The 24,669-nt window shown below is 37.3% G+C and overlaps 2 protein-coding genes and 1 long non-coding RNA gene across 4 annotated transcripts; all 3 read left to right on the top strand.

The window, feature by feature from the left end:
* The first annotated feature begins 1,755 nt into the window (after nucleotides 1-1,755).
* LOC113668614 (uncharacterized) lies at nucleotides 1,756-8,923 on the top strand. Of its 2 annotated transcripts, none has more exons than XM_089213914.1 (4): nucleotides 1,756-3,345; nucleotides 4,424-4,665; nucleotides 6,427-6,546; nucleotides 7,985-8,923. In XM_089213914.1, the coding sequence occupies exons 1-4, from the start codon at nucleotides 2,398-2,400 to the stop codon at nucleotides 8,025-8,027; spliced, it is 1,353 nt and encodes a 450-aa protein (XP_089070040.1). In that variant the 5' UTR covers nucleotides 1,756-2,397; the 3' UTR covers nucleotides 8,028-8,923. The 2 variants fall into 2 exon arrangements, with proteins under 2 accessions (XP_089070040.1, XP_089070041.1); XM_089213915.1 differs by having other exon boundaries at nucleotides 6,427-6,553.
* Nucleotides 8,924-9,842: 919 nt separating this feature from the next.
* LOC149041784 (uncharacterized) lies at nucleotides 9,843-13,498 on the top strand. Its single transcript, XR_016188959.1, has 2 exons — nucleotides 9,843-11,334; nucleotides 12,115-13,498. It is a non-coding gene; the product is annotated as an uncharacterized LOC149041784 (long non-coding RNA).
* An 8,624-nt stretch (nucleotides 13,499-22,122) lies between these two features.
* LOC113668566 (uncharacterized) lies at nucleotides 22,123-23,887 on the top strand. Its single transcript, XM_027184491.2, has one exon. The coding sequence runs from the start codon at nucleotides 22,231-22,233 to the stop codon at nucleotides 23,098-23,100; it is 870 nt and encodes a 289-aa protein (XP_027040292.2). The 5' UTR covers nucleotides 22,123-22,230; the 3' UTR covers nucleotides 23,101-23,887.
* The last annotated feature ends 782 nt before the right edge of the window (nucleotides 23,888-24,669 follow it).

The following is a 24,669-nucleotide window of genomic DNA, read 5'->3' as shown; positions in this document are numbered from 1 at the left end:
TAAGTGATAGAGTTCAGAGAAACTGCGATCAGACAACTTTACTGCTCAAAAAATCGCAAGAATGCGAGACAAAAGAGAGCGTTTGCATAGGTCGTTCATAAGTTGATTAAAATAGTTTGTATGTCAAGTGCCGCTTTGATTTTGACGACCTGGGTCCAAAGGTTCCGTCTTTCTTGTCAACATTTCATTGACTGATATTATAAGATGCATATCAACAGCAAATGCTTTTAGAAAGAACAGGAATTGGCACATTTCCCTTTCCCGGGCACCTCGCCAACCAAGCTGAAATTTTCAATGCGATCAGAAACTTGGCTCAATTTTCAGCTAAGAGCGAATGGGATTCTGGTCCAGCTGTGTAATTGGCTGAACCCAATTGCAGGGATTCTCTAAAGAAACTTACAAATTTCGTGAAAAGTTGCTTGAACGTAATATCTTCTCGGTGAAATTAGGGCAGACATTTCGAAAAAGATAGCGGTCCGAAAATGCGCTTACCTTTATTAAATTAGAGCACTACAGCGAGCTAAGTGGCTAGTCACGTGATCAAGTAATGTTTGGTACAGGCTAGGTTGCCGCCCAGGCGGTATGCGCACTCCGATTGCGTTGCATTGTGGTAGCTTCATTTTCAATATGGTGGTGAAAGCGGCAGAAATCGGCAGATTTTGACTGGACATTCCATAAAATTTAGACCGTTCCTTTTTCCTTTCACCATAGATAAATGTGATTTGATTTATTCTGAATGTGTAAAAGTGTTTTTTATAGGTAATTGTCGTGTATTCTATGGTTCTCTAATTTGAGATCGGTTTTCGAGAAGGTCAAATTTGATGTACGTCGTAGTTTGAAGCCTTTCAAAGATTTGGATGGCCGCTTTGATCCTTCTTCAACAGCTCTGACCAAACGCTCTCAAACGCTCTCCAACGGTAAATGTGTTTCTCGCACTTTAAGTGCTAGTATTTGAGGCCGATTGTGGCCGAGAAAAGGCCTATTGTAGCGTTGCACAGCGTTACTGTTGTATACTCAATTCTGCCGTAAATCTACTTTTTTTTAAGTAAAAGCAAATTAACTAATCACCAGTGTTGTATGGTAAATCTACCATCTTGATCATTGAATGAAGGACAGTTGAATAAGAGCAATGAAAGGAGTCACTTGACCAATGAATAACTCTACAATGCACACGGCGTCACGCAGCGTAGGCCGGAAAGCAAAAGGCAGTCTATCGTAGAAAGGTGATGATAGGCTTGTGCGACTCCTGTAATTCGCTTGCGCTTTTAACCCTTTCACTCCCAAGATCTCATTAGTAATTCTCCTTACTGTCTGCCAAACAATTCTCATTATGTTAGTTTAGAGAATTTGGCATCAGATCAATTAGTAATCCTATTATTGATATTTTTCTTTATTCTCATCACTTGTCTGCATGATATTGTATAAATATAGTAAGGAGAAATTCTGTCTTGGTCACTCACGGGAGTTAAAGGGTTAAATCTTCTACCCTGAAAGTTAAGCTGTTATTTAGATATCTTTTAATGACTTTCCTTTGCGATGTGATAATAAGGGTTAGTTTCAAGGTGTCATTTCCCTATCTGTATGTTCTTGAGGTTTGGCAAAGCTGGATGGGATTGAGCTAGAAAAGGTAATATTTTCATGTGCGCGCTGTTTTCTTTGTTTTTAAGTATACTTTCTCTCCCGCAGAAAATAACTCGAGAGATACGTTTCTTAAAACCTTATTCTAGGTATTCTCTATTCTTTAAGCATATTTGAAACTCTGACGGTACGTTTTTATTAAACGCTGAGCGTGACGAATTTGGTCTTAGCAGGCGTAAGGCTTCTCCTTTCGCGAATTCCGTATTTACGCCGTTAAGTGTATGACATAAAAATAGTTCGTGTAATAGAAGGTCGCTGTCTCTTTGTAATGTTTTTTCATGTTAAGGGTCGATTCCCCGTTAAATAGCTCGCGAATTTGAGATTATTCTCATAGCCATCGGCTGAGTGTAACTGCTGCCGGTCAAACGTGCAGATTCTTGGGCAAGACTGCAGTTTCGATTCTTTCTGAATCTCTTCAGTTGCCTCCTGAGAATGAATTTGTCACGGAGAAATAATAGGAGTCGCGCAGGCCCATAAACACTTTTAAACTTTCGAAGGAACGGCAACAGATAGCGAATCTCCATCACATTCCACGTTTATTCACGCTATCTTGCTGCCACCAGAGATGTTCACTTGACAGCGACAGGATGCAAAAAACTCCCTTCTCGTTTCACGACCATGATGCAACGCAATCAGAGTGCGCACACCGCCCCGGTTGCCACAGGTGACACGAACAATAATACAGACATAAACAACCCTCCGATTTGCCGCCGTAACGCTCAAGAGAATTGAAAAGTTTATTAGTATCACGCGGAAACCATGGAGAATGAGTTCGTTGAAGACGATGCTAATCCAAATAATCCCAGCAGAGTTCGAATATCTATAACAAGAGCTTCTTTTTCGGAGGACGATAGTGACATCGAATCGCCAGAAGAATCTACGGGACCGCGTGCTGATTCAGACAGCAGTATCAACGAGCAAGAAATGGAGAGAATGATGAAGGAGGAAGAACAAAATGAAAATGAACAGTTAAATAAAGGCGAGAAACTAGAGGAACATAACGACGCGACTTCGAACAATAATGTTGTCAAAGATTCGAATACAACGGAGGACGAACAAGTTAGCAAAGCTTTCGAAAATGGCGTGACCTTACAAGACGAAGCCGATGAAGCGTCAAGTGAAAGAAGCGAATCGGTAGGAAAAGTTAATGATGAGCCAGATGAATCCGCACAAATAAGTAATAAAGAAGACTCTTCGGTATCGTCGCCTGCCAAAAGTCCTACAATGGAAATGATCGGTGATCGGGTTCTCATAGAACGTGACGGCAAATTCGAACTTGTAGATGTGAGCGAGATCAAAGCGGAATATTACGAACTGTTGGGAATAACACCTGAAGCCAATGGCGTAAACAACGGAAGCGAAGGAAAAAGTAGCGAAGCGACTGAAAATGATGGTGAAGAAATCCCTGAGGAAAAACCTGCGTCACGGCCCAGACCAAAAACTACTTCGGTTCAAGAACAGCACCGTAGAAACGAAAAGAAAAGAAATACTAGGAGTGTTGATAGAACTCGAAGTCAGAGCGCGAAGGCGATTCGACAGAGAAATGATGATTATGCTCATATTAGATCGGAATACGCAATGACTGAACAGCAGCTTGAGATAAGAAGGAAATGTAGAGAAGCCAAATTAAGGAGGCAAAAGGAAGAAGAGGAGAGAGAGCGGGAGGAACAGCAGAGAAAAAAAGAAGATGCTGAAAGAGCTTTCCAAGTACGTGTGTTTGAAAAGTTATGTTGTAGGTAAAGCCAGGCCAATACAAGCTTTAAGTCGTCCACTTAATTTTCGGTCGTTCACATATTACGCCCAAGGCTTCTTCGAGTGAAAGCTTTCGTGAATTTTCTATAAACATTGAACAACAAATTAGCCGTGATTATGTATTTCATATCATATTACACTTCAAGTCCTTTACTAACATCTTTAGTTACACACTTGTGAAGGAATGATTCTTCAGTTCTTACATTTTGCCACCATAAGGTATTTAGCTTGCGTATACGGAAATTCACACACTTTTTTGCATACTGATTAGATCTTTGCCGTAGAACTACAGTAGCATTAAAAGCTTCTTAGACACTTCTCTGGAAATATGAGACAGTTAAATTTCGGGATTTGGGTCTTAACGAAACCCACGAAGTTACGTTCCTTGACTCTTCAAGGATACATTTGATATTTATGTAATCAAGTTCAGATTAAGTTTGCCTAAACCACAATTTCTTGGGTGTAAGCCTATATCGAGTTCTCCCATATTAGATAGAGTTAAAATTTAAAAAGCGAGAGGCCAGTTGAGTAAATTGATTGTTGAACTCAGAGAGAGTACTCCTAGTTGTCATCGCGGGTGAACGAAACGCTGAATGGTCACATATTCAAACACCTGACATATCTTTTTGCACTCTCTGTTCAATATAATTTTTTTCAGGGTTGGTTATTTGTGTAATCCTGAGATACTTTTTTCAGTTGGAGGATTTCAGCGCGTATTTTGTGTGTGAGATTTGGGGCTGTGTTAGACTCAAAGTCAAATTTGAGAAAATGGTACATTCTACCTGTATATACAATGGTTGCTTTTATTGATGCTTTCGTTTGGACTATTTAGTAGTATTTATATTGTAGTTCTCAACACTGGCAGTGAATATGACTGCCCAGCTACTAAAAAAGCTTACTTTAGTCGGAGTAATGAATTTTCAATATCAAATACATATTGTTTACAGTGTAAATTTGTTCTATGTGCTCAAAGTTTTAAAGTTTCTTTGGAGAGACTTCTTCACCATGTCGAACAATTTATTTTCTCTGGCAGGTTTGGTTATATAATAAAATAGAAGCTGCAAAGCAGGCAAGATTAAATCAACCAGACCCAGAGGATGTACTAAGAGCCAGAGAGGAAAAAGAGAGTAATGCCCAGTCAGCATACAGTGAGTGGCTAAGTGTGAAGCGGCAACAAGACAAGACACTGAGACAACTGGAGGAAAGACGAAGAGAGGAGGAAGCCTCCCAGTACACAATAAGAGATCGGCAACTTTGCGATGAGGCATTTAGAAGGTGGGTAAAAATTACTTAGTTTTTATTAAGATAGTCCACTCTTTCTCTCCTACTGATGTGCAAATATTTGTTTCATTTGACTTGAGTAGAAAAGCAATAAAGGGTGTGTATATGATGTGTTACAATTAAGGCCAAAATTTGTGTGAGACGTGAAATTAATTTAAAGACGATAATAATAATCACAATAAGAGATCGGCAACTTTGCGATGAGGCATTTAGAAGGTGGGTAAAAATTACTTAGTTTTTATTAAGATAGTCCACTCTTTCTCTCCTACTGATGTGCAAATATTTGTTTCATTTGACTTGAGCAGAAGAGCAATAAAGGGTGTGTATATGATGTGTTACAATTAAGGCCAAAATTTGTGTGAGACGTGAAATTAACTTAAAGACGAGTGAGCATGGTTTATGAATTTAGGAGTGTATGCTTAATGTGATTTACTTCTAGAAATATGTGTGACCCAAAAGGGTTTTTTCCACTTTATTCTTAAAGAATTTCAGAATTTCCAAAAATGGTTAAAAATTTTTACAATTTTAGGCCAAGGAAATATAAGTGGGTATTTATAATGATAAACTCATACCAGTTGTAATAATGGTGAAGTTCTTGACACCAGACCCCCAAAATATCCCTTCTGGGTGATAAAGCTTATGCACTCAATTACTTGAACTCTTTAAGAGAAGATCTTTGAGGTCCTTAACCCTTTAACTCCCAAGATCTTATTGTTAATTCTCCCTTCTAGCTACTACACATTTCCTTATAAATTAGTGGCAAGAACTTGGTGTTAGATCAAGATAGCAGCTTCTATCTGATAAATTTGATTATTCTCATCACCTGTTTGCTGAATAATGTATAGATATTATGGGGAGAATTTTCATGTTCATCACTTCTGGGAGTTAAAGGGTTAAAGATTTGCTAATTGAATAATGTATAGATATTATGGGGAGAATTTTCATGTTCATCACTTCTGGGAGTTAAAGGGTTAAAGATTTGCTAATTGTCCAAGTTGGAAAGGGCAAGTCAAATGCTTGGTGGCAGATACAGTGACTGTCAAGATTTTTGTTCCCTTTCTGTTCACAAGCTATTATTCAATCGCAAAAAATAATCAACATGGCAATTCTTATGTGGCTTGGACTGTTTCCTATGTCAAAATCCTTTGATATTCTTGGCAGGAAATTGGCAGCCTGCTGACCAAAATTGATCCGCTTGAGAATGTTTGATTTTTGGCAGTTACTCTCAATTTGACTGCTACTCTGTGTCCTTCTCTATTCATGTTTCCACCCAAGCACTCAACTAAGTAGCCACTATAATATGAAATTATAGAGATGTAGTGAGTGGTGTACATCCTACTTCAGCTCCTTTTGCTACAAAGGGGAAGTATCACCTTTTAGAAAAAAGGCCACGCATCTTTTTTTTTTTTCTAATCTGTGATGAACAATAAGGTGAAACTGTTGTTTTCCCTTTTTAAAATTTGCAATCCATGAAATTTTGTTCAAAAGAAGTACCCATGGTATTCTCCTCCCCCATTCCCTTAGAGGTCTGTCTGCTCAGGAGTCAACTTACTAAGCTGTTGGTGTGATCCAGAAAATTCACAAAACCAATTGATCTGAAAATAAAACCCTGACTGCCTTGTAAGGTCACTTATGAAACTGTTTAGAAAAGGAAGAATCCTATACAAACCCCAAAATTCAGGCAGGATTGTAACATTTCATCAGTTTGCCCTGACATTCCAACAGTATGCAATATTTAAAATTTTCTTACAACAGGTGGCTCAGAAGAAAGAAAAAAGAGGAAGAATTAAAGAAAGCTGCTGCTGCAAAAAAGAAGAGAAAGAAACCTAAGTTGAAAAGAAAGGAACAAGTCCCACTGAACTCACATAAGATCAGGTAAAAGGTAAATTGGGACAGTAAACAATGTTAGCATATTGTATGTAATGAAAATATAAATAGCTATGGTAATAGTACTGTAAATAGTTTCAATGTTTATAATAGAAGGAAACAGGGGACATGAAGTGTTCATTGAGTTCAATTGTTAGCATTGTAAGCAGATCAACCCTTTAACTCCCAAGATCTGATTGTTAATTCTCCCCTCTAGCTGCTACACATTTCCTTGTAAATAGGTTACAAGAATTTGGTGTTAGATCAAGATAACAACTTCTACCTGATACATTTGAGTATTCTCATTACCTGTTTGCTGGATAGTGTATGAAGATTGTAGGGAGAAGTTACTTGTTAATCACTTCAGGGGATTTAAGTATGGTAGGAATAACCTTGGCATCTTTCTGAATGATCATTCAATTTGCGTCAGTGTTATACTCACAGGGAAAGTGAATATTCTGTGAGGGAGTAGTTTTCTTAATATGGTCTCTTTAGTTTAAGTCAAAAGTTTGGCTGTTCATGTACCAATTTTTCAGATTGAGTTTTCTCGCAGTTCTTGCAAATTTTTTTTTTCACAAGATATTAACTCATTTTATCTCTCCTTCAACTTATCTATTTTACTCATATGGACATATTGTTATATGGGATGGCTTCATCCTTGGTGGATTATGACAAGGAAGCCATAAATATGTGCCAAAAAAGAGGAATTTTCTAAGTGGAGCATATATTGTTAGTAAGAGGAATGATACATAATGCTCTCTAGGGAAATTAAATTCAACCACTTACTGGAACAACCCTACTTGCTTTACAAGCTAGATGAGCCCTGAATTAAAAAAAGATACATTGTGTAAACATAGTTTTGTCGTACTGCTTTGTGACATTTAATAATTATTTGCAGAAGGCTAGCCAAATAATTGTCTTAGTATAATTACTCAGGTGCTTTTGAATTCTGTTGTAAATTCATTTTGTTGTTGAAACCATTCTGTTACAATTGTTTTAATTACCAGTACACATGCTGAGATAAGCAATTATTTTCCCCTGGAATTTAGCAGGTTTATTTAATTTAATCTGCAAAAAATTTATATCATTCTTTTCCATAGTGTTATGTCAAACTTAGAATTGAGTTTTCTTCTGGCACATTGATCACTTGATGGTAGCATTGACAAAACATGTAGTGGCAGCCAATTTTTAAAATTCAGTGACCCTGCTATTAAGCACCTCATGCCAGGTGATTATAGCAAGGTATGATGCACTCATTGACCAATCAGAGTGCACACATCTTTCTTATTACCAGAGCAATTATATTGAGCTTACATAGTAATCAAAAATTGCCAAATTTATATTCTCTAGGGGTGGTGTTGTAAAGGCTTTTTTTTATCTGTCCAGCTGCTTAATTATGCAGTGAATTAGTTTTATTCTAATATTAGTTTCTTTTCTTTTATGGCAGGTATTATGAATATTATGGTTACAGGAACACTGTGTCACCATAACAAAGTGTAAAATGGAAATCTTCCCCAAAAAAGGTTATCCTGTGTCAAGTCTTCCTGCCAGAAGAAAATCAATCTTCATGATTGAGAGGAGACAACTCTTGGCTTCACAAAGAAATGTTAGTAAAGGAGTGAACTGTCACAGTGCTGGTGGTCAGATATCAGTTTAAACTCAGTGGAGAAAACCATCAAAATCACTCTGACATCATTAAATAAGAAATTCAAAACTAAAGATAAAGAAAAACACACTGATAGATAGGGAGAGATAAACAAAAAAAATAGCTAACATATCATATGTAACTGTCAAATAGGTTTTTTAAAGGGCTTTTTAGTTTATTTGTTCTGTGATGTAGAATATGTATCTTGTATACAGCTGCGATAAGTAATAGATGAGTATTATTAGAAAATGTATGTTGCTGCTCATTCTATAATGACTCTGGGTAATTTTGCATAATGTTTCTTTTGCATGGAAATTATTGCAGTGGTAGCAGTACTGATGTAGTATAATGTATTACATGGCTGTCATGATAAGCTTGGACAGTTTAACTCAGTTTATGACTGTAACAACTTGGAGTTTTGGTTCAGTGTAGTGTTCCCTCCAACTGCAGGAGACTTTTTGTTGTAGTTGTTGTTTTTTATTATTATTATAATAGTCTTTTGTTCTGTTTTGGTTTTTTTCTTTCTGTTTGCCTTTAGAAGGGGTTATGGTTTTTTTTTTTTTAGACCATAGAAAATTACTCTCACCAAGTCCAAAGCAAACATTTAGATATTTCTACCATCTAACTAATTTAAAAAAAAAAAATTTAATGAAATAATTTGCAAATAAGGAAGGCAAATTTTTTTAATGTATGTACCTAAATGAATAAATCCAGTGAGACTGGAACTGAGTATCAAACAAATGATATACAATTTATTGAAACAAGTCTGATTGTAGCTAACATGGTTGCCTCTGGTTAGAAAAAGTCATGGGAACTGAAATTTTTTCAAGTTCAGGGAAAAGTCAGGGAATTTCACTTTGAGTGAGAGAAAACTTACATCGATGAAAGAAGTCAGGAAAATGTGAAATTGCTAGTGAACATGAAGTTGTTGAACTTGTCTGGGCCTTCTATATGATAAAAGATGGTGACACTTCCCTTTTCGTGATGTTGATGCTCTTCATGTACATTGTTTAAAACAGTTGACATATTCCTGACCAGCAAATCCTTTTCCTTTGCAGTATAAGTTTCAAGTTGGTGAAACCATACATATTTTTCTTCTATTTTCTTTGTTTGCTAAAACTTTAAATCACTCTGTACACCTCACAGACACTAAAGGTGTTGGATCCGCAGAATTTTAGGAAATGATTTTCAACAACAAGCTGATGTTGGACTTCAAGAAGATCAATTCTTTTTCATGTTTCCTAAAGGAACTTAAACCATTCGTGTACATTTTTGTGACTTGCTAAAAATATAAAGTTATGGGGGGAGAGGATGACCGGGTGAGGAGGTTGAAAGTCAATATCAGAATTTATTTGTGAAATTGTCCATTAGGTTGGTCAGGATAACATTCACGTTCGTTAGGGAAAAGTCAGGTTGTTTCAAACTCCTAATGACTGCGGCAACCATGCTAACCATGGTTAAATATATGCACAGTGTAATTTGGTATTATCAACGGAGTTGATAATACCAAATTACCTTGTTATGCTCTCCCGCCGACGCAGCGCCACAGTTTCGTTAGAAACTTACCCCCTTCAAATATATAAAAATATAAAATTGTCCGTTTTATGCAACAGTCAAAGTAAACTGTGACTCTCAATTTTTAGATACTCCTAAATTTAGTCACTACTTTTTTTTTTTTTTTTTTTTTTTTTTTTCAGTGGGGGTGACTTGACATGGACAGATGTCATAGAAACGTGTCAAGGAAACTGTAAAGGGTTTACAGGAATTCTATTTTGCAAGATCTTTATTTACTTTGCTAATGTATGTTATAAAGACTGAGTGGGAGGGCCGAACGGGAAAATATTGTGCTCGGGGCCATGATTGATCGCAATCAAAAAGTATTTCATCATTGTGATCCATAAATCTTCTGAAATCATTTCGTAACAAATATATTACGTAAGAAGGGTGCGTGCTGGAAGACTACAAGTAAGATTCTACGACGAAAATAATCCATCGAATTACACATTCTGCGCAGGTAGCCACAAGTTCATCAGTGTCACTTTTATGTTAATTCTACATTCAGCAACAGAGTCCACGTACTCGGAAAAAGCAACAAAGAAGTGCACGTGTGGGATTGAACGACTTCATCTGTACTGGTTCACGTCAACCCCTTCGGCGTTGCATACATAGAGGATATTACATGGCCGGGCGGGGATACGAATTTTATCGCTTCGCTCACTCGTGAGAGATACTTTTCAGCACTCGAAGATAAAATTCGTAGCCCCAAGCGGACACATAATGTTCTGTTTATTTTATAGATACTGATGAAATTCCTACATAAAAGACAACCTTTTTTTTTTATTCCTTTTCGAAACAGCAAAATAGTGCAATTTAAGTGGTCACCTATCGCAAAATGCCTGTCACAAAAATGTTATGAAGCTCAGAAAAAGTATCGATGTGAAAATTTGGCAGGTCATCGAGAAAGTCACCAGTAACTGTACCGTCTTCGCACCTCGAAGCTATTTTGTGAATGAAATTTCAGAGGAACCGGCCGCGCGCCTGAGCGGGAAGCTCTCTTGTAATTGCCTTATCATGTTGTAACCATGGCGACACCAATATCCTCACACGTGAAAGGAAAAAAATAGTATCTTCACTGCGCGCGATAAAGATATGATTTTTTAGCAAACGGAAGAATCCTGGTATTTCATCAGTATCTGTATAATAAATCTGCTTTTATCGTGGTTTTCTAGTGCGAATTGCTCGAAGGTGAATAGCGAAGGATATTCGGAGTTGAGTACCCAAATTAGAGCGAGCCTTCAACGCTATCCACTGTCTTAATACGTACTACAAAATGTTAGATTTTTTCGTTAGAGATTTTGCCCTCGGGTACTGGGAACGAACTGATGACGGGCAGTCGAGTGGTCACGTGAACTTCACGTCTGCGCATCTGGGTAACCCAACACACGAGAATAACTTTCATAGAGTTTATCGTTTGTGTGGGTGTTGATATCAAAATCCCCCTGTAGTCTGGCCTACGAAAATAGGGTTTCAAAGCCTTAGTCAATAGAGCCACATTAATTTTTTCTTTCCACAGACGCTAACCGCACTTTCATTGCCTTTGATTCATCATACGCACGTTTCAAGTCAGCACATGAAAATACACGTCTGTTTACGTAAGTAAACTTAAACAACAGAAGACATCCCTTGAACTTGTAGCTAAAGATCACAAATTGTGGCTACCAAAACTTTTGACACTAAAAATGGCGAGGAAGAGAATGTAACAGCAATCGCGTGATTCGTTGTTATTATTGAAATCCACTACTGAAAAAAGGGGAGGTAGGGTTACTTTGTCGAGTGTTCACTCTCCTTCACTAAAGGAAAGGAAGAAGAACCTGTACATAACACACGAAACAAAACATGTGTAACTTCGGTAACGGAAGTTAAAATTTGGCCGATTTTTAATTTAAGGAAAAACAAGAGGTCTGAACACCGTCCAGGCTTATGATGGCTTACGATTTACAATTTTCTGTCAATATTGGCTTGGAACTCACCGCAATAACCAGCTGATTTTGTCTGAAGACAGCTGCCCTGTCAATTCACAGATCCATTGTTTGACAGACGCCGAAATTGAAAAACATCAAAAGTATTTTTAGCATGCGATATTACTCTTTCTTCTTAGCAATAATAGAATGTAGCTTTTATTTTAAAAGCTTATCCAGGATTACGCAAGGTATATAATTATAATGTAGGTATTACAGTTTGTTAGCATCAATTTCATATCACCCCGACAACGGAGAGCTTCTTTGAACTTAGGATTGTAAGGGGCTAAAAATAGATTTCACGCGTTTAATTTATTCGTTTCTTCTCACCGGTCGGATAAAATCAATAATGAAAGGAGCTTGGCTTAAGTAATGCTGCCAAGCGAATTGATAAACTTCAGCTCGATGTTATAGGTTCCAAGAAAAGCCACAAAGTTTTAATTGGCCCTCATCAGACAGCGAAAGTCTTTATCTTGAAGCTTGGGAGGACGTTGCGGTTTATCAATCAACAGGAGCGATAGTTTTGAATTTACTTTGGAGGCGGAGCTGTTCTATTTTTACCTGACCTTTTCACGAAAGCAAACAATATTCCGAAAGTCGCGTCTAGCTTATTTGAATACGGTGGCTATATTTAGCTTTGAAACACAAGCAACGGGACACAAAGCCAGCGAGGTGGCAAGTTCCCTAGAGAGGCTATTTTCACTGCAGCACGGAATAAACACGGGACTTTAGAGTACCAAGTGAAGGTGCCGTGCGTTCAAAATAAGACAGAAATTTCACTTTTGAACGACACAGAAACACATTCATCGCTACAAGGACTTAACGACGTCGTATAAAGAGATTATCTTATATCTGCCCGAACGAAGTTCTCGAAAACAAAGATCACCGTAAGGAAATGGTCTGCAGTTGTTCGGAAATGAATTCGTCTTCGCTTCACTGTAATCGACCGAGAAGCTACTCAGAACCTTTCCGACAAAGACGAAGCTCCATTGTGTTAACTCCTGCTGTCTTGAGTGAATATGCACGAGGAGGTGAAGATGCAGCAATGTTCAAAAGACAATACGAACAAGCTTATTACAATGTTTACGGCTCGCATATTCCCCAAAACAACATTACAACCTTGGACATGACTATTCCGTGGAGCGATCAAACGGTGTATTCCAGGTACAGCTCAGATCCGCGACTCAATGCATTAGGTTTCTTTGATGTCCCAAGGAGATCTTTTTCTCGCTGTTCTCAGTTGAACTAAAATTTGACATTGTTTATCAAGGCAGCTGCCGCGAACGTATCTTTAAGTCTTGCGAAGGACAATGGAAAATAACCGATTGATGGTGATCAGAGACCTGTATGCTCTAGAAAATAATGCAAAAACATGCTGATGGGGAACTTTAAAGAATTTTCGTTTATTTCAGTTTTACAATGACTTTAAGATATATTTATGAACGGAAGATAAGAATAGGGACATTTCCGTGTCTAGATTCTAATCTGCAAAGAACTTGCTCTAAGTTTGCAGGATTAGAAAGCTATTTTTTTCTGGCATCAAAACATTTTTTTTATCTCTCACTAGAGTCTTGCAGAAAATTCGTGTCAATGTATTGTAAATTGCTGAGCTTATTTCTATTGTTCTCACTTCCAAATGCTAATTTTAAAGTTGAACACATTTGCTTGAGTTTTATCCACGTTTAAGATTCTAAATGGAAAATGCTTAAGTTTTGAATTTTAGAACTTACCCCATCTGTAAGATTAATGATCTGATGGCAAAATTCAATAAAAAATTCCAAACGGCAGGTTAAGTAAACTTAGAAACACAGTTTATTCCAGAAGGTTCACTCTCTAATTTATGAGTCAGCATGCAAAAATTAAAATTAAAATACTGACATGTTTATTTCGTCCAAAATAATGAGCAAGATTCACGAAGATTTGGCTAATGTTTTCACCTTTCACTTTTCAAACATGTTTCTTAAACCGAAAACTTTCCTTAGCAACGTCGCCATCCAGCTTGTTGAAAACTGAAACAGTATGGGTTAACAGATATATGAATAGCTAAGAGCGTGAAACTTCGCAAGGTCTAAATTTGATCAGTTCCTTTGGCATTGACATTTAATTTTTTTGCTTGATTTTTTTATAAATATTTTCTCTTCACTCTGTGGTGTGTTGAAACCGACAGTGCGTTTTGATGAGCAAAATTCGGGGCTTTTGATGGTTTGTAAGGCCTAAGGCTTTAGTTACCCTAGAAAAATGCCATTTTGTAAATAAGAATACGGATAGATCTAGAATAATGCAGCCTTGAAAAGACCGAGTAGAGCTGATCTAAGGAGTTTATCACCATTACATAACAGTGTAGCTAATTGTCGACCGAAAAGGCTCCTTACGTAATTATTATTGTTTAATTTATAGCTGTCGGTGATATCTAGTCCGTGACAACTGAAAGGAAAATATTCCGCCAACTCTGATCGCGTAGAACACTTTATAAAGTGGTTTTAATCGATGAAACTGATTTCAAAACAGCGAGATGCAAAGATGGATGATCGCAACCTAGCGCACATGAACAACTCATGGTCTCTTCTGGAAACATGTTAGAATATATGTAATGATGACAAGTATTTAGAAAGGAGCTAAAAATACCCTAGGGTCTCTTGAAAGGTGTTGCATAAATTAATTATCCAAATTGGAGCTTTTTCCCGCAAGAAATCGTTTCTGCAATTAATAAACTCCAGCCTGACTATAAGATTTATTCGAGATTTAAGCAAGCAGTTTCATAAAGTGTGTGAAACATTTTCCACTACAGTTTAACTTTCAAACCTGTATGCACATAACCGCTAAAATAATTCAAGAAACTTCGAACAAAAGGCTCAAGACTTCAAAGGGAGAATTTATATCAGGAGAAAAAAAGGATTCATACCGCTTCTTTTTATTCACTCGATCGACTGTTTACAAACTGTTGTCCTTGAACGATTTCCTATAGCATTGATAACGATTGAGGTTTTTTTCTAATTCGTGCACTTCAAATTTCCTTTGGACAGCGCAAATTTTGCACAACACTGAAATATTAATTTGCGTTCTTGGTGAATTTTTAATTAGCACGCCGTTTGTAAACATGAAAACCATAATTCGTTAGTTTTTCGAAATTGTTCCTTCATTTTCACAGGGATTAGAAAAAAGAGCTGAAGAGAGCGAGAAAAGGTGTGATTCATTCAAGCGACTTATCGGGCAAAGGATTATAATTAAAATGAAAAGCTCTTTACTCAGAGTGTTATTGTTTCGTCTTAACTAAAAACTTCCCTTTGGTGGGGTGGTCCAGCTTCGTGTAACTGTTTACTCTTGTAATATTTTGACACACTGGAAAGCTGATTGCAGCTCCTAAAAAAATAACTTAGCATGGTCTCTGGAGGTCAAACATAAGTCTGAGATTTTGTAATGGTTTTCTAACACTTCAATCATTCTGCCTAATTATATACTCCTTTGGTTGTCTATTAGCACCGTCTGTGAGCTTGAGCTAGAGCTTGCATTCAAAACTGATATTGCACACTTTCAATTTTTTCTACGAGCGAAAAAGAAGGCCAGGTGCTAGGAAGGTTCAACCAGGTCTAATTAAAGAAAAGAGAAAACAAAACGGGATTAGAAATCAATGAGTGTTTCTAGACCAGAAGAGAAAGTGATTAACAATGTTTTGATCAAATTTTCTATCATGCTCTTCGTTGGTGGCAGTGGCAGAAGTCAAGTTCCGGCATGCAGGAACATTGTTGAAAGTCACGAGATGAAAAACTAGCTGTCACGACTGCTTATATACTGTATCGTTTTCCCCATATTTTTGGAGCAGAGTTATATATATTTTAGCTATATAATTTTTGTTAATGCTTCATCAAAAAATGTGTTCGTCGACTTGCACTGGAACGGATCAGTAGATATCTCTCGTCATTCAGTTAGCTTTTTTCGATAATCGATGCTGTATCTGCTTTGTCTTTGTTTGAGATATGAACGGGCAGAAATGATACAGCACTTGAACTTAAACTTCGAACAAAAACAAAAGGATCTATCATCGGCAGGTTTACGTCGCTCGAGTTTTTGAATCAGTTGAATTAATGTACGTACTTATACACTGTTTACAAAAACAGCAAGATACACTATCAGATGTGAATATCAAAATATTAAGATGTCCTGTGGATTTTGATTAGTCACACATGCGAGTGGTTTTTTGGGCGGTTTTTTTTCTCACTTTCGGCTGGAATGTTCTAACTTCCTACACTTCCGCCTAAAATCTGTTGCGGAAATCGTAAATGTGTTACTCGAGGTGTTCGGCTCCCACGTCGTGTTATACTTGTTTTAGCTTCGAGGACTTCCATATCTGTACTCGGGATGTAAGTTGAAACTTTTGCACTTGAACCTCTTAGGAGGAATAACCAAATCTTGGCGTGGCTGAGCCTTTTTTTCAGTCGACTTTGACCACGAACACTACATTATGGCAATTTTCCCTTAGAGCCTAATAAGAAGCATTTACAAAGACTACGAGCGCTTTATATCTTTTCCCACGCTAGTTGGCACTGAAAAAATTGAAAACTCTGCCTTAGTTGAAACTCCTGCTGAGCAGTGGGACGATGGGCATTTTTTTTACAGTCATTACTTTCTTACGCAACTGTTCTGCCCGTAGTTTTGTAACTTTTTAGGAGAAACAGAACATCAAAATGGCTTATGCCGTCAGAGACAGTCTATCTCAAAATAGCGTGAACATGCCGCAGTATATTGTTATGCACAATGTTTCACATTTCATTTCGTTCGATGGCCGAAGAATGTTATCTAGAATGTAATCATTCTGATAAAAGATTTTGAAAATAAACAAGAACAATATTCATAAAACGAGTAACCGTATTTCTGTTCAAATTGCAGTATATATATCCCAAATGCAATATATATACTCAAACTGTGATAGTTATATCTACATTACAATATTTCTTCGATCTTCTAAATCCGGTGACCCATTTTCGTCTTATCTGATTTACGGATTGTGAGACATTTTATCCCATCTTATTTCCCAAGACGGTTCCCTTTTCATTCAGGTCCTCATGTAAATCTAATTGTCGTGTCCTGCACCTTGCGAACACTTCTGAAAACGGGAATGGTGCAAAACAGAAGTGCCTTAGAGGACGAACGGAGACGGGTCCACCCACAAATACAAAGATTTCAAAAAAAGCATCAGAGACGATCTCTATCACCCTTATCGTTTAAGTATCTCTTCTTGGGTATTTTAGGTACTTAAGCTATTTCAGGTATACTGTAATTCGGAAGTGGCAAAACGATATACGTGTAAATATCGTTCCTAGACAATTTGATTCCATTTTTCAAGCATACTGTCAGAGAAAATGTTGCTAACTTGAATTTTGGAGCGGTCATGCATAGATTGTTTCAGACGGCGTTTCATACCTCGAAGTTCGCGAGAGAACGCACTCAGGTGAATCTCTGAGTGATTAGCCGGTTAGGACCGGTTAGGGATTGCTACCTTGTAATACTGTCGCTCGAATTTGCGTAAGTTTAGCTAGAGACCGAAAAACTAAGATTCTATCAGATTTTAGGAAGGATCTGTTTCAGATCGGCAATAGATTCTAGATCATGTCGTATCAGTTGCAAAAGCGAATGGAGCATTTCCTTGCGGTAAAAACCTCTTGAGACACTGGTGTCCTGAATTCTATGAGGCTGTCGTTGTAATGTGTTGCGGGTGTATAGTTTCAGTTGTGCGGCTTAACCGAAACATTGCGTGCTAGTTAGCTTCTCCGCCCAGATGTCGCGAAGATGATGGCCAAGTATAAAGGGTGACAACTTGTCAGGGGTCGTTTAGAAAATAATCACCGCATCAACGAAAAAAAATATTAAATTCAGCTCTGATGCTTGAGAGACTGAGATGTTATTAATCCATCACAAGTATAGAGTTCAAGAGAGAATCAAAGGATTTTTAAAATGTCAGTAAATGCTCACTGTTCAATGCAATGTCGGCCCCCATGACATTTGCTTTTTTTATACAACGCTTTTGCAAACAGTTTCATCAGGTTAATTTGTTAAAGAAGGCTGAAACAAAAAGCTAAAAATACCACAGGGTGGAGAGCTCAAGAGCTAATTCCTTTTCCGTTTAAGCGCTCTGTGGGCGTTTAAAAGTCTTCCCCCGCCACTGGCAAGATTCACATTTCATTCCGTGATCTGTTGTAATGCACTGTAAGAGTCATGAAGTGGACTGTCACAGTGAAAAATGAGTTTGGCATTAGTTCAAAGCTACACTGAGGAAACTGAAAAACAACAAAATATATTCATTCAAATGAAGGTTGAAATGCTCAAGATACATAACTATAGAGAAACAAATGTCAAAAATTTTTTAATTAACTTCAGTTAATCCAACTGGAACCTCCTCCACAACCCACCTGATCATCACAGATATTGATTTTTGTAAGAGCAGAACTTTCCCACTATCATAGTTTACTATTTTAAGTCAATTGTAAAATACCCTTAAATATATTATCTGATATCATAGTGTAAACCGACAGAGATCGACTCTTTTGAAGCTAGGAATTAGAATAGACTATTTCAGGGCGGGAACTGCTGATCTTGTGGCACGTATTTTATTTTCTCGAACTTTTGTTGTCTGGGCGGAATTCAAAATCATCCCACACAGATATAACTCCCATTGTCAATCACTGAGATAATTTATAGCCAAAACATTGATGAGATTATATAACATAATGTGAGTAAAAATAAAAAAATATATGAACAAGAATTAAAACAAAGATCTATGGGGATGCAAAAAGGTGTCCGTTTTGCCTCTAGACTGAAATTTATCGTGTGTTCGAAATACACTTTAAGTGCACGTTTTAATTACACATAGTTAACTGACAAGCGCACAAATTTCAATTACTAAGGCGCGGGAGTGATAGCTGTGGAATATATAGAAGTTCTAATTCCAAGTCTTTGCGTAAGAACAACGCAGCAGTGTGTAACTTTGTGGTCGTCTAGTGCGAAATATCAAAAAAAAAAAATATAATGACACGTTGTCAACCGGTCAACTGTTGCCAAACTTGTCGTGCAACCGCTGAAACAACTTAATTTTAGACAATGCCACAAATTCATACCAACAAATAAAGAAGACCCCTTTGTTTGATGCTTTAAAAACGTTAGGCAGTCATTTAGCCATCTGTTACGAACCATTACAATTCAAACAAAGAAAGGAAGACAGAACAAATACAAAAATAGTGAATACACGGAAAGTATAAGTGCATAGTAAGGTTTGTAGAATATACAACACACAAATATATACACAAGTTCTGTCTGACGAGCGCTTAGGCGCGAAACTCAGAGTCACAGAGAATCGATGCGTCCTCTTTAATTCATCAACTTATATATATATATATATATATATATATATATAACAAATAGATTCCAAGTTGCCGTGCGTCTGTTCAGCAATAGATCACAGATGACGTCAAAATGTGGTAAGAACAAAAAAGTGGCATATTTGACGTCCTCTGTGATTTATCACTGAACAGACGCACGGCAACTTGGAATCTATTTGTTTTATATAATAAAGAATTAAAAAAAGTTTTAATGATGACGTAATCTATAGTCTGTCCTCCAATAGATCATAAGTGAGAACCAATCAGAATGCATGCATAACTGAACTTTCATACAATCTTTTAAACTACACCAAAGAAACTACACAAGTAAGAATTAAGGAATTAAACTTTTCCTCTTTCCGGTTTTACCCAACTCAACTGAATAGCATATCGATAATGTGCGCAAACTTTTTCACGCCGAAATTTAGCAGGTCGTGCGCCATTAGCTAAGTTCAACTGTTTTTGTTTGGTCGTGTTGATGGAATTTTGGGCTCTTTTTTTTCATGTAATGGTAACGACGTGATTCTGAGTGTAATTTGGTATTAATACGCACGAGTTATTTTCCCAAACGAAGGAGAAGCCTCCTTTTAGCCGGAAAAAAAAACTGTGTAAAGCCTGGCCAAACAATTTTCTCATGATCTTCTTTGGTACTGAACTGTATTATTTCTGTGTTGTTTTACCTAAAACTGCATCTCTCTTAGCCAATTAAAAATAAAAAAGTCTTAATGTATTGTAAGGAGAAAAAAAAAACCTTCTTGGTTGTTTTGGTTGATCGTATTTTTCAACCTACAGCAAACCAGGTTGGAACGGTTTAAAAAAGCAAGCTAGAATCACACTAACATTTTATTCAAGAGATTTATAATCTCATGTCTTGCACTAGAATATCACAATATAGCAATACTATTCTAGATTCATATTTCAACCAAAGCAGTATATTGCTTTATAACAAACATGGAAATCAATAAGTAATCTTATTCAAGCCGTAACACCTGTTGTAATCAAAAATGAAATGGCGAGTAACCTGTGCTCTTTCGATACACCAGATGTAAAAGAAGTGGAAGAACCCATAAGTGAGCGTCTGAAAAAAAATTTCTTCCATTCTTATTAAACTGCTACAAGCATTTGGGAAAACATTTCCTGTCGGGGATCAAACGAGCATAAAAAATTAAAGTGGATGGGAAAGGCACCAGTACAAATGCCATTTAAAAGCAATACAGGATTTTATCCATGTTTACATAGCCTCACCTATTTTGGAAGGGGGTTTGGAACCAACGAGAACGTGCTAAGTGTCTCTGTTATTTTACAAATACTTATAAAATAACTAATTCCATAAATAGTTGCTAATAATAATATGAAGAAGTTCCCCAACGCGATGGTCACTTTGGGGAAGTGTTTTGTACCAGTCCAGTGAAAAGTAAAGTGTTTTGAAAAGATGCCGGCTCCCAAACGGCGAAGTGGACCTCAACGAGAGGCCGTTGCAATCATCGCATTAAGAACTGCTTCCTTTCTAAGAGAAAATATTAGTAGAGGTCCCACTGCAATCGCTTCTACTCTTTGCTTTCGTCGAGAATGTCGCATTTTTTGAGGTTCAACAGGAAAGTGCTTTCCCAGCCAATTATACTTCAGAAGTAATAAGATGATAAAAGACACCTTGGTGAATTCGACTTGTCAAATTCGTTTTAGCAAGTGACAAATAAGTCAAGGCAAACAATAGCTCGAAAATTTAGTTCTCGTCGTTAAATCTCTTCTTTGTTTTGCTTATAGGCTCTTTTATAGCCGCCCGCAGATAACATTTCTTATCTTAACACTTTCCCAATGTTCAAAACAACATTGAATTACTTTTCTGGTCTTTTTGGGGTAGAAATATTGAATATTAAAAAAAATAGTCTTTTAAAGCTTTTAGTATTTTAAAAGTATTATGTTACGACGAAGAAATAAGGCTTAAAGACCAAAAGCCAGTTTGTTTTATTCGTTTCATTATTTATTTTATCCAGTTTTCGTTCATTAAATGAATTGTGACAAGAAGTTTTTCTCTCAAATATTTGTTACTTACAAGTTTTGCATCTGAATTAGGCTTACAAGAATAATTCTGTTTTTCCTGTCCGAAAATGATTTGGCAGGTTCACCAATCTTCATTTCTTCTTCATCTGATTCTGAATTTCAACTCAACATCTTGATTGGCTACTGAAAGAAAATTATTCACAGCCGTGATTGGTTAGGAGATTTAAACAGTGATTAAATGTCCAATCTTGTGCCTTCCGCTTATATCGATTAGTTTCTGTTTGATACGACAAAAAAACGTCTCAACTGTCTAAATCAATGGTAAAATGATATTTAATCACAAAGTGTAATCGGTATACATTTCCAGCTGTTGAGCTCTTTTTTCAAAAAGCAAAAGAGATTTAGCAATCTCTTTTTTTTTTCGTTCAAAAACTGTCAAATCTCTAAGATTAAAAGGAAAGGTGACAATGAGCTTGCATAATTTCACCAATTTATTACATAAAGTTGTTTGTTGACTTTCGAGTAAACTAAATTAAAAAAAGGCAAACCGAATTTTAGTCAAACCGCTCTCTTTGATATCTTTGTTTGAATGTTAAACACACACCAGCCATGGCTCTGCTTTGCAATAAGAAACTTTTTATGGCCTCAAGTCTTTGCCACTTAATTAAGTCAAAGGATATCACCTTACGGAATAAAAAGCTTCCGAGAATTAAAATCATTATTTTTATCATAAGACCTGGAAACAGCACGTCAAGAAAATCCCTATTTACAACTCAAAACGATGGCCCTTCCTGTTCAAATATTCGTTCAATAACTCGGTTGCCAAAGAGAATTTTCAGGCTCTAAGTTATTATTTGTACGCTACAAAGCGGTTTAACTTCACCGTCTTTATTTCAGAACAAGAGAGAAATTCGTAAAGCTCTTTGTTCATTCCGCCCTGGGCCTCGCACAGGTAGACTTGTTAATTGTTTCCATCAAGTGACACGTCTTATCATAGAAATAATTTATTTTTGTGCAGGTGTGCACTCCAAAAAAAATTTTCCTTGCATAAACTGAAGGAAATTTGCATAATTGCCATCTCCGCACGAAACAAACCGCAGAGACCAAAGTTTCGCGCGATTACTGAGTAGCACTGACTTCCCTGTTAGCCCGCGAAACCATGGCATATCAAAGAACTGAGTATGCAGACAAAACAATGTTCATGAACTCAATGGCGGACAGAAAACTGAAAATTCAACTCGACTCCATAGATTTCCACAGGGAATCAATTGGCAAGGAGATAGATCGCGAGAAAAAGAAAATTCAAAAGGAGCTCGCTGACGCGGAAAACTTAATGAAGAATCGATTGAGTCTCCCAGATGCGTCATCGCCAAACGATGGAGGCAAAAAGCTAAGCCCTCGATTGCCGCGGCGGTATAGTACTCCGCAAGTTTTGTTATCAGCTTCGGCATCTCCGCGAAATTCATCCGACGTTGATAAACGCTCACCAGCGGCTATAAGGAGGAGGATTTCTTCGGAGGGAACAACGGACGTCGATTTGACAGAACGGACATCAATAAGTCCCACTCGTCCGCTTAGTCCGACGGCATTCTTACTCCCGCCGCTCAGTCAACCGAGAAGGCAGTCTTTACCGCCTATAGGTGCTGGAGGATCTCTAGTTGCTGCAGATACAAGTAAACTCGCTGGAGAAGCGCTTGCAGGAAGCCTGCCAGGAACACGCAGAGGAAGCTGCACCACTGGCAATAAATCTTCGCGGACATCTCTTTCACCAACCTCGCTAAGCCCTAGGGCATCGCCAAGAAAAGGCAGTGTGGCTAATGAAAGTGAGCTTGAAGAGGTCGCCAGTAAAGTCAACCGGTTTTTGCAAAGAATGGAGTTGAGTAAACAAGACGAAACGTCTTCTAGCATTGACACCAAAGAGGAAGAAGATTTACCTTGTGAAAAAGAAGGAGAAACTGAATATATTCTTCCTTTGAGTGACCGAACTGTGATAAAAGCATCGACTTTTCAGCCTTCTAACTTTGAATAACGCACTTCCAATTTTTTAAGCACTTGGAAGTCAACGGAACTTTGTAAATATTCGACAAATTCGCGCTGTTATTTGTTAAAATGAATAGTTATTGTGCTAAATATCATTAACACGGATGTCTGGGATTTCATTATCAAAAAGCGAGTGGGGAAAACTTGAATTTTTAAGTCTACAGTAAACTTTATTAAAGATGGGTTGAAATAAATCGAATGATGGCCTACTACTGAAAATAATTGACAGAAAATGTTACGAAAGTCAGTCCCATAAAAGGACACGGGCAGAAGGTTTCTAACATAAAAGAAATGCATTTTTAAAAGATTAATAGAGCGGGTGTCATAGACAACTGAAGAGCTCTCTCTTCAAACGATAACATACAGAACTATAAATCCGTTTATCAGTTAAGAGAAAATGAAGCAAAAATTACTTAGCGATAGAAAAAATGAAATGCAATTGTGATTGCATCTGTAACCCAGCTACATTGGAGAAGGCACTGATTATCAACGATTTCTGGTTTGATTTCCTGGGTAAAGTTAACGAGCTGTTTATGGAGTGTAATCAAGCGGTACCCATCTCCCCATCGAAGAGTAGAAACAGCCTCAGTTTTGAGAGTCTGAAGTGTTAGCGCAGACAACAAACCATTTGCAATAAAAGTAGCGAGATGAAAATTTAAACAAACGTAAGACATCGGCGTCAACGGTCCTGTTTCCCAAGGGACAATTATCCCGAGAACAATTCAACATCTGTACGGAATAAGATGAAAACAGCTTTGATCAAAAATTATCAAGAATCACATGAAAATGTAAACAAGACAGTAAGGGTGCTATTAGAAAGATGAGCTAATGTCACGAAAGTAACAGTATCCTTATCGAGTCATTCATCACCCAACTATGATCTTCCCTTCGAACATTAGGAAATGAAATAAATTACCATTTAGAGCAAAGGAGACCTGTTTTGAATTGTCAAAGGGTGATGACACCTGCATGAATGGAAGCTCCTCCGCGTCATATTTATTTCACAATCAATTTGTCTATTTCAAATTCCTCCCTTGGTTCGATTTCCAAAACAATTCCATTGTTTTTCAGGAGATATCCCTTGTACCTGGTGTTTCTTTTGTAATGTTGTTGTTCTGTGAATGGGTATAACATCGCAAAGTTTTGATAACAGGAAGTTACTTGAAATATCATTGGTTGATATCTAATATCAAATATATCTCCGGGGAGCTCTACGAGGAAGAGAAAATAATTTAAAAGAGCGGCAGGAACAGAGGCGAGTCCTTCTGCGTGTGACGTGTTCTGTGACGATATCGCGTAACTAATTTCCCGTATATAACGCAACGATTTTTCGTCCTAAACCATGGGCTTTGAATAGAAGATACCGTCGTCTGTTTTTAGATTCTTTCCTCTCTCTTTTCTATAGAAATCAATTGAATAGCGAGTAAGTTTCACTTAGTAGGGCGGATCCACATGATAAATTGATTGTTTCTCATCTATAAAGCTAACGAGATATGGAATTTCTCTTCGAGTGTCCAACTAGATAGCTCACGAGTGAGCGCAATGAACAAGCGAGATG

This window comes from Pocillopora damicornis, chromosome 8 (assembly GCF_964200805.1).
Source record: "Pocillopora damicornis chromosome 8, jaPocDami1.2, whole genome shotgun sequence".
NCBI classification, from domain to species: Eukaryota; Metazoa; Cnidaria; class Anthozoa; order Scleractinia; family Pocilloporidae; genus Pocillopora; species Pocillopora damicornis.
Note: the sequence above shows the minus strand (reverse complement) of the source record. Positions and strands in the feature narration are given on the sequence as shown.